This window comes from Chanodichthys erythropterus, chromosome 1 (assembly GCF_024489055.1).
Source record: "Chanodichthys erythropterus isolate Z2021 chromosome 1, ASM2448905v1, whole genome shotgun sequence".
NCBI lineage: Eukaryota > Metazoa > Chordata > Actinopteri > Cypriniformes > Xenocyprididae > Chanodichthys > Chanodichthys erythropterus.
Genome location: NC_090221.1, coordinates 15,061,973 through 15,074,367, shown reverse-complemented (window position 1 = coordinate 15,074,367; position 12,395 = coordinate 15,061,973). Strand labels below are relative to the sequence as shown.

General features: G+C 34.9%; 1 protein-coding gene across 1 annotated transcript; it reads left to right on the top strand.

The window, feature by feature from the left end:
• Positions 1 to 505: 505 nt before the first annotated feature.
• Positions 506 to 10,159, top strand: LOC137030755 (uncharacterized). The gene is made up of 17 exons (XM_067401214.1): positions 506 to 746; positions 829 to 930; positions 1,037 to 1,269; positions 1,510 to 1,685; positions 1,770 to 1,863; positions 2,004 to 2,133; positions 2,223 to 2,443; positions 2,542 to 2,575; positions 2,911 to 2,994; positions 3,074 to 3,165; positions 3,995 to 4,112; positions 4,363 to 4,467; positions 4,620 to 4,784; positions 7,610 to 7,792; positions 8,096 to 8,204; positions 8,423 to 8,534; positions 10,062 to 10,159. The coding sequence occupies exons 1-16, from the start codon at positions 506 to 508 to the stop codon at positions 8,532 to 8,534; spliced, it is 2,199 nt and encodes a 732-aa protein (XP_067257315.1). The 3' UTR covers positions 10,062 to 10,159.
• Positions 10,160 to 12,395: the final 2,236 nt, after the last annotated feature.

Sequence of the window (12,395 nt, the reverse complement as noted above, 5' to 3'; positions counted from 1 at the left end):
GTCGACACGACCTCAATATGAAGATTCATCAGAAGACGTTGCTGATACAACAGATGGTGAGAATATACTATTATTATTTTTTATAACTAACAACATGCACAACTGTTGTACATTTTAGCACTGCATGTATTCTTGCTGATTGTATTGTGTACCTATTGTATGTATTCCCACACAGGCACTTCACCTCGACGGTTTGAGGAGACACTTCAATTGATTGGTAAGAGACAATGTCAGATACAATATATGTACATAACTAATTTTGTATTTTACAGGATATGAAAATTCTATGGCTGACGCCATTTAGTACAGGGCTGGAAAAAACTTTGAAATACTTTAACCCCATTTATCCCTCTCCTCTAAAGACAAAAATATTCAAGAACTCAAGGAGAGCTTAGACAGCCCAGACATTTATCCATCAGAAACTTACAGCGTACGGACCTGGGATTTGCGGCATGAATTATGTAACGAAAAGTGGCAAAAATCAAGACCACATCTTTTACAAGCCATGTTAACAAGCGGAAGGACACCTCAACAAGCTTGCCAACAGTGTCATGTGGAAGAGGCTGTTATTCGATGCAGAGACTGCCTCCCCAAAGAACTGTATTGCAGTAACTGTGATGTGTCAGTGCATCACCAGTATGTTCTACACAACAGGGAGTCATTTGTGGGAGGCTTTTACAAAGCCATGTCACCGAAATGCATCGTTACAAAAGACAGCACTGGTGAACATGTAGTTAGTGAGCACGGTATGTGACCGCTATATGGATTGGATTACATTACATATCAAGTGTAAACTGTTACAATTAATATTGATGTCTGTTTTTCCAGATTGTCTCCTACCGATCGCTTTGCCCAACAAGATTTGCTGTTGTGGTGCTGAGGATGTTTCAGTGAATGCTGGTCGTGCCATTATCTTCATAAATATTAATGGTGCTTACCTTTGTTTAACTTACAACATAAAATGTGTAAAGCAAGTACAAAGGCTTTGTATAGTTGAATGTATGGTTGTGATGAATATCTCTGTTTGACCCAACAGGTCGCTATGATCTCTCCCTTCCTTTGGTAACCTGTAAGTCTTGCCTAAAATCGTGGACACCTGAGGTCAAAGACCTTATATTAAATGGGTACTGGCCTGGAACCATTGAGTTTCAAACAGTTTACACTGTCGACCTGTTCAGTACCTTTGAAGACTTTAAAGTCACAGCACCTGGCCTATCCAGACAGGCCTTTGTGAGAATGCTGCAAAGCCGCTCAATGCGTTCTGGCAGAGTAAGTAAGATTTAAACAAAATGTAATAATGTAGAGGATAAATGGGTGAGGGGGGTTATAGCCATTGACAAAAAGGTTTGTTTTATAAATAAGAAAGTTGTGGCTAGATGTGCAAGGAAAGGAAATGTTGTGGAATCATGATTAGGAGAAGTCAGGTTGTACTGTATAGTACAATGCAAAAATGTATCTGTTACTTCTTAAGCAACTCTCACCATAACTAGTCTATTTTATGTTTACTAGGTTGGTACAATATCAGTGGACTGTTTTCAGCGCAGTTTTCTGGAATGGACGTACTGTAGACATGAGATGGAAACACTTCTTGGAGATGACCATTTCTCCTGCCCAGCTTGCAGTCAGGATATGCTGGCAGTGTCTCTTGATGGGAACAGGAAAATGTACAGGTTTAATCGCAACGGGTAAGTTAACAAAGTAATTTATCTTTAAAAAAAACAAAACCTAAACCTGTCAGAGTCCATTCAGTGTTTTTTGTATTTTTGTAGGATAAATGAAAATCCATATTTTGACGGAACCTTCTTTGCCAAAAATGAAGAGGTTGCAGAGTTTTTGCAAACTATTAGAGACAAAATCAAAACTGTAAGTTATGGAAAAATATAATCAATTAATGCCTCAGTCATAAGAGACAATTTTATCATGTACAACTTACAGGTCATCTATGATGATCTATGATGATGATTTAACAACAATAATAATTGTTTGTGAAAATATTCTCTTAGTCACCAGGCCGACCCATTTGTGGAAACTCACACTTTAAAGCTGGTAGTGAGTCTAACAAGAAGTCTCAATCCAAACTTGATGAAGAGGGTGTGATGATTTCAGTCTGTAGACACTGCATTCTTTTGAATGGTAGGTTCAGCACTCTGATGAACCCAAGCTAACCAAGACTTTCTTGTCTTTGATTATACTAGAATTCTGAACTAACTCTTTTGTAACAGGACTACAGATGTACCGTGGAGAAGTGTTTGCATACCCTCTTTATCTTCAAAAAGAGCTTGGCAAGACACAAAAGATTGAGTTTGTCTGCACTGATGTAATGTGCAAATATTACCCATACTTAAAAAGAGTGTGTGAGGCCTTTCCTGATCTAGAGTATCTTTTGCAAATGCGACCATTCTTATCAGTTATGCATGCAAAAGGTCATTCAACCAAATGTGAGGTAATTGTATTGATTATATATTTATTTTTAATTCTAAATACATAATGATTATTATATGAGTAATTTTGATACAATGCTGCGATGATTATGCATAACAGGTGGAGTGGGGTGGCCGCAACCAAGAGGGAGCTGGTGAGTTTTAACTTTAGAGCAGTGGTCTCAAACCTGTTCCATTGAGGGCCTAGTGTATGCAGGTTTTCTCTTTTACCTTGTACCAGACTGAGTAGGTCACTAATTGGTTAGGATCTTAATTGGTCACTAATTGAAGGGAAAGACCAAAAACAAGCATACACTAAGCCCTCTGTGCAACCGGTTTGAGACCCCTGCTTTAGAGTATCTACTGATAAACCTGTCATTGGATTATTCTCATAGACAGGTTAAATGTCCATATCGTAATTTAATGCAGCAACTTTGACCACTATGCCACTCGTACCCCGATGGATCTGTTCCTAATGGATCTAATGCAGGTTTGACTGTCGGGGAGGAAGTGGAAGCAGTCAATTCATTTATGTCTCGTGCTGCATTGACAACAAAATATATGACCAAATCTGGTGAGTCGTTGGGTTTAATTAAAGTCATTGTTAAATATGTGCAATATTTAAAATGGATCTGTTCATTTTTTTTTCTCAGCACGCACAGATATGATCACTATCCATGTTCGTGGATGGAACCTAAGGAAAAAGTTAAATCTTCACAATTATCTTGCTCAAAGATATGTTAAGGTACATTTGGTATTATGTTTTTGTTTATTAATTCTAATTTAGATTAACCTTTGCATTCAGTGTTGGGTAAAGTTCTTGAAAAGTTCATTTTAGTTAAATTTCTGAGTTCACAAGTTTTGGGAAGTCCCTAATTTAGACAAAATAATTGGGTAAATGGAGTTCATATCTTAACAGTGTCCTATAAAACAAATACAAAGAGTAAAGAAATATCAATCATGGTCACCGGTACGATATGAACTCCATATACCTGATAATTTTGTCTTAAAGGTCACATATTGTCAAAATCGACATTTTCTGGCTTTTATTATCATAATGAAGGTCTAGGTGCTACGTATTTACCTTGTAAGTGTCAGACAAACGCACACTGCCTATATTTAGAACAGATTTAGAAGCTGTGCCTGAAAACGAGCCGTTTTGAATTCCTGCATTTTGAGATGTCACAAATGCCTAGGCTCCTCCTTCAGTCACTGCACACACACTACAGCTTGTTCCCAGTGACTGCCTGCTTGTGCGTCTTTCAAATCGGCAAATCAGAAGAAAGGCTCGTGAACATTAATTAGACAGACCAAAATCGACCTGTTTTTAGCAGAGCTACTGAGAAAAGAGCTTGCAAAACGCTATTTACTTGGTGTTTGATACTTATAACTGCAAATATAACTTCATAAGTACATAAAAACGTAAAAAAAATATTTAAAAAAGGTTACAATATGAGACCTTTTATTAGGGACTTCCCAAAACTTGTGAACTCAGAAAATGAACTAAAATAAACTTTTCAAGAACTTGACCCAACACTGTTTGCATTATAAGTATAACTTCATGTATGTTACAGACATTACAGAGAACAGCTGAGGTGGCAGGGGAGATTGAGATGACCAAATCCCACCTGAACAAAACAAGTGAAGATCTTCAGCAGTGGGTCACAGATGTTCAATTGTGGGCAGCATCAAGTAAGTTTGTTACTAAATCTAAAGAAATCATGTCATGTGTGCAAGGGTGTAGGAATGAGTTTGATATTGAGGGGGACTCGTTTTATTCAACAATTGTTGTTTTTATTGGGTGGGACCACTAGGTTAACTGCCACTAGGGATCATGTCCCCCCCTTCCCCACCCGCTCCTACGCCCCTCCATTTGTGAAATTTGAATGTTATAACTTTTTTAATATTATGTTTGTAAGCTTATCGTTTTGTTTGCAAACAGCTCCGAGTACCATCAGTTCACATGATCCACAGGGGCTGCAGCGTCTAATGGAAGGCTTGGTCCTTAAAATCCACCAAAAGAAAATGGAGTTGTACAGAGAGACAGGTTTGTGATTGAGTTTTTTTTTATTCATTTTGTAGGATCCTACACATTCTTGTGAAAGTAATCTATAAATCTGAATGGAAATGTCATAATGTGTGTACTTTATTAAAATTATATTTTTCTGAAATCTGTGTTCATGTGTTACCTCCTTGTAGACAGCAACAAAGACAGGCGACGCAAGCGATCTGCCATTGCTAAAGAGAAGAGCAAACTAGAAGAGGCCATAACATCATACAATGCTCTGGTCTCAAATGCAGAGGCTGTGGATCCAGCAGACACCCTTTTAGCACAAGAATTTTCAATATGGCCTTGGGAAACAGGTAGAGATTGGAACAGGAAATATTATTGTCAACACAGTATTTAAGTTGTCTTTGTCTTCACTTACCACAATAGTGCACAATTAGATTCCATGTAGTTAAGTTTTATGTTACATTTATTTATAAAGAGAGAATCAGACTGAGTCCTTGGTCTCTTTTACAGCTGAGCCTTGTGGACAGAAGATGTAAAATATAATTACAAGAAACATTATTAAGAATAACAATTACAGCACATTCAACAGAAAATAATTAAAGTGTAACTCTCACCAAAATTTAACCTACGTGTTTTTTTTTTTTTTATGTTTTCAAGTCAACCTTTTCAGTATTAGCATAATTTGGATGTAAAAGCCACGTTTAAGATTTATTGTAGTCTCATTGTTCGGTCAAATAGCCATTTGAATTTAAGTGATAGTTACTGCCATGATGGCATAAAAATTGCTATTCCTAAAACCCTAAAAAGGCTCAACATAACATGAAACTTTTTTTCAAATGATCACCAGGGGCTCTAGACATGAACTCGAACATTGAGAACATTGTTTGTGTTCAAAAAGTTTACAAAAATGCAAGGTTTGTAAAAATAATTTTTGCAGTTCATGATTCCGGTGTCTGCCATTTTGCCAGTCAAAAAGTGTCGATCTCTGATTGCAAAGTAACAGGGAGGAGAGTAAACATGAAAAAGCTCCTAAAGCTTAGTTCCATATAAATGCATGGGTAATTTGTTGTTTTGTCGTTAGTGAAAAACAATATTGACCTTGTAGTTCCTAATATGGAGTCTATTAATTTGCATTCGGAGATCGACACTTTTGGACTGTCAACATAGAGGCGGCTGGAGAGAAAAACAGCTACGTTGAGTTGTTAAAAACATTTATTTTTAGTAAACTCTGTGTACACAAACAATGTTCTCAATGCTCGAGTTCATGTGTAGAGCCCCTGGTGATACTTCGAGCAAAGTTTAATGTTATGTTGAGCCTTTTTAGTGTTTTAGGAATAGCAGTTTTGATGCCATCATAGCAATGCCCCTATCACTTCAATTCAAATGGCCATTTGACCGAACATTGGGTCTCATTCATGAAACATTCGTAAATATACGAGTAAATGTGTGAGTGATTTGCCCGTAAAGAGACATTCCCGAAAATTCTTCTCCTGATTCACAAATACTTCGTAAATGTCAGATGTGATAGTGAAATGTGTGTGTGGGTTAATGAATTCCAATCAGTCGTAAATGGGACGCGCGTGCACGCTCATTCTCTCAATTACCATAAATCCCGCCCATTACAACCGACTGACAACTATATATGAGCATATATATATAAAAAAGACTTGCGGACTTGTGTTCCGTTTGCAGATGCTATTACTGGTATAAAAGTAAAAAGAAAAAATATATGTAATTACTATATATAATATTTTTTTTAAATGCTGTGTACATATTTACCGATTAAGGTGAATTAAAATGCAGCTTATTAATGAGCAAAACGTTCGGATGTAAACGCACTATTTACGCGTGGCTGGGAGCAGGTGTAGATTTCTTTTGTACCAACTAACATTTGGAAAATACGAACATTTTAATGAATCCGAAAATTTACGCCAGAACCTCTTTATACACGATTTACACAAATTCGTTCTGCTCGTGTTTCATGAATGAGACCCAATGAGACTACAATAAATTTTAAACGTGGCTTTTACATCCTTGTAATAATAAAACCTTCACAATCATCGGGACGAAGGAGGCGGGAACTGGCGGACAATCAAATGTCATTTTAATAATTCCAAAATAAACAAAACAGCGCACCAGCCCCTCACGGACGACTGATGCGCACAAATAAAAAGCAAAACACAAATAAAATCCCAGGCCTGGTCCTCTCTCGTCCTTCACGGTCGTCGCTCCAGTTTTATATCCTTCAATCTCCTACGTTGGACTCGAGACCGGCGGTGGGGCGCAGGTGTCACTGATTTCCCAATCATTCCGCCGGCCTCACTCCTTGTTCCCACGTCCCTCGGCCCGCCCCACTCGCCACAATCCTAATTATGCTATTAATGAAACGGTTGACTCGAATACATTTTAAAAAAAAAAAAAAAAAACATTATAGGTTAAATTTTGGCGAGAGTTTATCCTCTAATGTGGCATGGATTTAAAATGCCCTAAAGGAACCAAAGCATCAATCTTGAGTTCTCTCTGTAAATCATTCCCAGTGTGAGGGGCATGGTAGACGATAGTTTTTTTTTTAAATAAATCGTTTTATTTGCTTTTTTTATTATTGAGAATATAGTGATCCTAGTTTTTTTTTAAATTCAAATGTGCTGACAAAGTTTGTAACAGAACTAGTTCAACACAACCACAAACAATTACATAGCAACCTAAAGATAATTAAACAACTTCACAAAATAACTTCAAATGCTTTTTAGAGTGATGCATCACTTTTGTGATATAAGCATTTAAAATGCTAAATGGCTTGGGACAAATGACTTGTAGTGCATCTGTTTACCACTATTACCGTATTTTACGGACTATTAGTCACAGTTTTTTTACTTGTCTGGCTGGTCTATTCTATATTGGCACTCGGGGAAACACTCATTTTAACTATTTGTAAATATCGATGAACATATTTAAACATCTAAGTTGTAAGTAGACAAGCATAAAATTATAACCATGCCTTTGGTGACCAGTAAAGTGTTTATTTAAAGGGCCTTGAAATATAAGTGCGACTTATACTCCGGTGCGACTTATAGTCTGGAAAATACGGTATGTAGTTTTATATCACATTGCAAGGCCTTTCACTGTCGGTCAATCTTTTTGTCTTTTTTGCTATTACCAGTATTTATCTTTACAGAATCCACTGTGCCCTTGAGACAAAAGAAGATTGTGTTTGACAAGATAATGCTGTTGTCTCGTTTAAAAGAAGAAAAGACTATTCTCATTAAAGAGATGAAACAACACTGGCAGTTCCTGGCTGGTGTCTCCAAGACATTAGGTGATGATATAAAGTTGGTCAGAGGTGACTTGAAAGAAGGGAGTAAGTATTCATTACTGTCTCTGAGATACTGTATAATTTGACAGGTTTGTGGAGTAAACACTAACAGGTCTTTCTTTTTCATGCCATTTGGTCTAAAAAAAATACATGCATATACATGCAATATATGCATAAAATTACTTAAGATATATGTAGCCATATTCAATGAATGAGCTAATGACTGGTATTAATGCTGATACATTAACCTAGCAAAGATCATCAGGACAGAAATATGGACATTGTATGTGTCTGTAAAAAGCTGCAGTAGGATACATTTGCCCCTAACCAATCTTAAAACGTTTTAAGTCTGTCCTACTAACATGTCTGTGGAGGCATACGAGGGACTGTGCTGCATTATGTTGGCAAGATTGAGTGACCTACAACATCAAATGAGTGAGGTGAAGTCAAAATATAGGTGGGTGCTCATGTTCGGTCCCTGTCTTGTACTGTACCTTGTAAAATAGCTTAATCTTTCTTTGTAGACATACTTTTGATATTGCATTGTGTGAAAGTTACAAAGTAAAATATTTAGTTACTAAAATGATGGTGTCATTTTATGAGCTCAACAGGACTGAGAAAGTGAGGATGCAAGATATTTATCATTTCATTTAACCTGTGTTCACTTTATCACAGGCAGATTGTGGTGGATCCAAGTGTTCTCTCAATTGATGAGGAAGATGGAGAAGCAGTTTGTGAGGAATTTCCTTACCTCCATGATGACATTGATTCATCCGATGAAGACTGAGTAAGGATAAATAATGTACTAGATCACTAACCATAAACTCTGCAACCTTCTCCTAATGCTCAGGTACTTTCCTACTAGCTCCTGGTTGACAAAAGTTGTGATTAACAATACTCAGCAGTCAGTACTTTTTTTATTTCCTAAGGAGTCTATTAGAGCTTCTGCCTGTTCATTGTATATGCCATTTGCGCTACATTTGACTTGGACAATTACGCCCAGTGTTAATTTACTACTAAGGTTGTTGCCTTGTCACTTTATTCACCCACTTCTTCTACCTCTCTGTTTGATTGTGCTGCAATAATTGTACATATACCTACACCTTTATTGTGTTGCCCTCTCATCCTGTATCTTATCTGTATTTCTTTCTTTTTCTATCCCTCCGTGCAATTAATGTGTAATTTTGTGTAATTTCATGTGTAACTTCTTTGTCATCCTGCACCTTTTGCTTTATCTTGGCCAGGTCGCCATTTCCATTGAGAATGTGCTCTTTAAAAGCTCACCTGGTTAAATAAAAAGAAGTAGGGGTGTAACGGTTTGAGATGTTCACAGTATGATAACTTTTAGAAAAAAGATCACGGTATTACGGTCTCACAGTATTAGTAAAAATATAATTGGTTGCAAACTTTGGCATAAGATAGTGAAGCACACTCCCGCTGGGCTCTGGAGTAGTGAAAACGTCTCAGGGCAGTTTCACACCTAAAAGTCCGGACTAACATTTGTGTTTTAGTACATTTTATACATTTGACATTATACATACATTTTTTGGTTTCACAGTAATTTTGCTAGCACACTAGTCCTTGCATTTTCCAGCAGGACAATGACAAACCACAGTCTGCTTGGATTAAAAACTCACCAGAGGACATGTATAATAGAATGGGCAAAAGTGTTCTTGCTAAACTGAACCAACTGGCATCTTTACTTCCCAAAAGCTTATTAAATGTTATTTAAAAAAAAAAAGGTGATGTTACATAAAACAGTGGTAAACAGTCGCAAATATTTTGACTGTGTTGCAGTCATCAGATTTAAATTTAGTGTATATTTTCTAAAATAAATGAAATACTCAAAGACGTTATTTGTTAATAATGTGTTTTCAGTATAGTACAGAGTGAACAGAATTTTTTTTTTTTTTTTTTTTTGCATTTTCAATACTGTCAACTTTTTCAGAATCTGGTTGTACTTTTATAGTGCAATACTTGGTTATGTTTTCTTTCTCGGTTGATACAAATCTTTGTAGTAGAATAATAAAACAAAAGTAGCAGAATACATCTATATAATGCTAAAGAAATATGAATATGTACAAATTACTGTGGTAAGAATGCACTGAATTCAAAATTGTATACACAGTGCTATTGGATTTTATGGCTTTTATACACAGATGGCACTGTGCAGATTTAGCAGCACTGAAATAGTTTATATCAGCTGTGAAAATTGCATTGAATATGCAGTGGATAGGAAATAGGATAGTGAATAAGACAGATTAAAACAGTTGCTGCATTTTCTCATATGATTTCTTACTCTCTTTTGAAACAGTGGGACCAAATGGAAGAACAGTTGGGAGCCTTTGTCCTGCCTTTGAGATGTTGGAGTTAGCACCAGTTTGGAGTTTGTCATTGTAATTTTAATCAGTGCAAATAAAAAAGAATATCATTCATTTGTTCATTTTCCATTTTTTAATGAGCGTAATATGGTTCATTTTACTGGACATTTACTCTGTATAGACATTAATAAATATATCTTTGTGCATAAGTGTTGAGGTCATAATATAAGTATCAAAAGAACAAAGGCCTGTATACTGTATTATGCTCTATTGGACAATGTTTGACTTAAGTCAAATCTAAATGTCTAACAAAAGGTCAGATTTGGAAGCATTATTATGTGTACTTTTTAATTTATTTGTAGAATCAAATCACCTGGGTTTTTCAATGATGTAATTGGTCAAACACATTACATAATGTTTCTCTACTTCTTTAAATTGCAGTCTAGATTTTGAGTAATATAATACAGTTTTTAAATGGGTTTACTTTAGTCATGTATTTATTTCGGACAATCTGTATCTGCACAACATTCTAGTAGTGACAAAAGTGCGCAGTGGTTGCAGACACAGCACGGGGCGCTGTTTGTCGGAGGGCTGTCTGGACTATTGTAATCAACAAACGAAGAAGAGTAAGTGCGCACACAATAATAACTCATTGACACACACGTTAGTTGGATCCAATGACAGTAAAGGTTGGATCAGGGATGCATGTGTGCTCCGCAAATTCACGTCCTAAATACTGTATTTTAGCTGATCAAAAATGTATGAAAAATGTCATAAATTGTATCATTAAATATACAGGTTTGACTGTAGTCATGTCGTCCCATGATGAATAATAGGCCTAATCATATTTTTAGGCTAAACCAATACATTATATATTTGGATGCACGTATATACTAAAGTTGCAGAACGTAATGAAACGTTGCATATAGGTCCCATTAATAGATCTAAAAGAATAGCCTATTCAAAATCTCACATCTAACATGAAATGAAACATATTCTTTATTATCACTTTACAAACAGGGAATTAACAGTTTTTCTCCATATTGTCTAATACAGTTTTGGGTTTACATCCAAGCTGTTGAATGAAAATGCAAGTAGGTAGCCTAAAATTCAATGCTATTTGCTACACCTACGTCAAGGGGGAAATGCACGTGTTTCCACAACTGCATTACTACGCGTTGCCATGACATCAATTCTTGTCGGAGTTTTGAAAATATTTTAAAGAGAGAGACTGACTGATGAGTACAGAGTAACAAGATGGGCGTGGCTTTTAAAAGTGCCTTTGTGTGTGTCTGTGGTGCTTTAAAGCTGCCAAATTTGAGGGACCTAAAGAAGAAAAGAGGAAAAAAACAGAATTGAACATTTCACATCAGTATTCTCTTAATCTGTGTTGCCAGAATGGGCTAGATTTAATGTGATATTCGTTTTATACAGTGAAAAAACAAGTTAATATTGTTAACTACAATTTCTAACAAAATTTGACAAACAGTTAATAAATGCAAGTATAGGGAATTTATATATATATATGTATATGTATATGTGTATATATGTATGTATATATATATATATATATATATATATATATATATATATATATATGTATGTATATATATATATGTATGTATATATATATATGTATATGTATATATATATATATGTATATATATATATGTATATATATATATATGTATATATATATATATATGTATATATATATATATATATTTATATATATATATATATATTTATATATATATATATATATTTATATATATATATATACATATTTATATATATATACATACATATATACATATATATATACATATAACAGTTAATAAATGCAAGTATAGGGAATTTATTTATATATAAATAATATATATATATATATATATATATATATATATATATATATATATATATATATATATATATATATATAAATTCCCCATTTATTTTAATATAAAAAAATTCCCAAACAAAGCCACAGCAGAACTTTAAATAAATAAATAAATAAATAAATAAATTTATAATGTTGGATAATAGTTGTGAGCTAATGTAACGTTAGCCTAATAGGCTACTTAAACTTGAATTCAATAACGTAAGCTGCACATTTGGTGCAGAAAGCTATATTTTTATAATTACTTCTAACATTTATCGTCATAAGAAATGGCCACCTTACAAATCTAAAGTTTCTAAACACAACTTATTGTCCTGACTCAACAGTTTTTAATCAAACCTCCGATACGTTATCCTATGACAAGAAAACGCTAAAACTGCTTACTTGCAAGCGTCTAAGAGCATGTTAAACTCACCTTTTAATGTCG

Excerpts from the sequence above, each read along its gene's own strand:
- LOC137030755 (XM_067401214.1), top strand. The coding sequence starts at position 506 with ATGTTAACAAGCGGAAGGACACCTCAACAAGCTTGCCAACAGTGTCAT. Across the intron at positions 747-828 it reads ACATGTAGTTAGTGAGCACG|ATTGTCTCCTACCGATCGCT; the intron begins GTATGTGACCGC and ends CTGTTTTTCCAG. Across the intron at positions 7,793-8,095 it reads AGGTGACTTGAAAGAAGGGA|TCTGTCCTACTAACATGTCT; the intron begins GTAAGTATTCAT and ends AAACGTTTTAAG.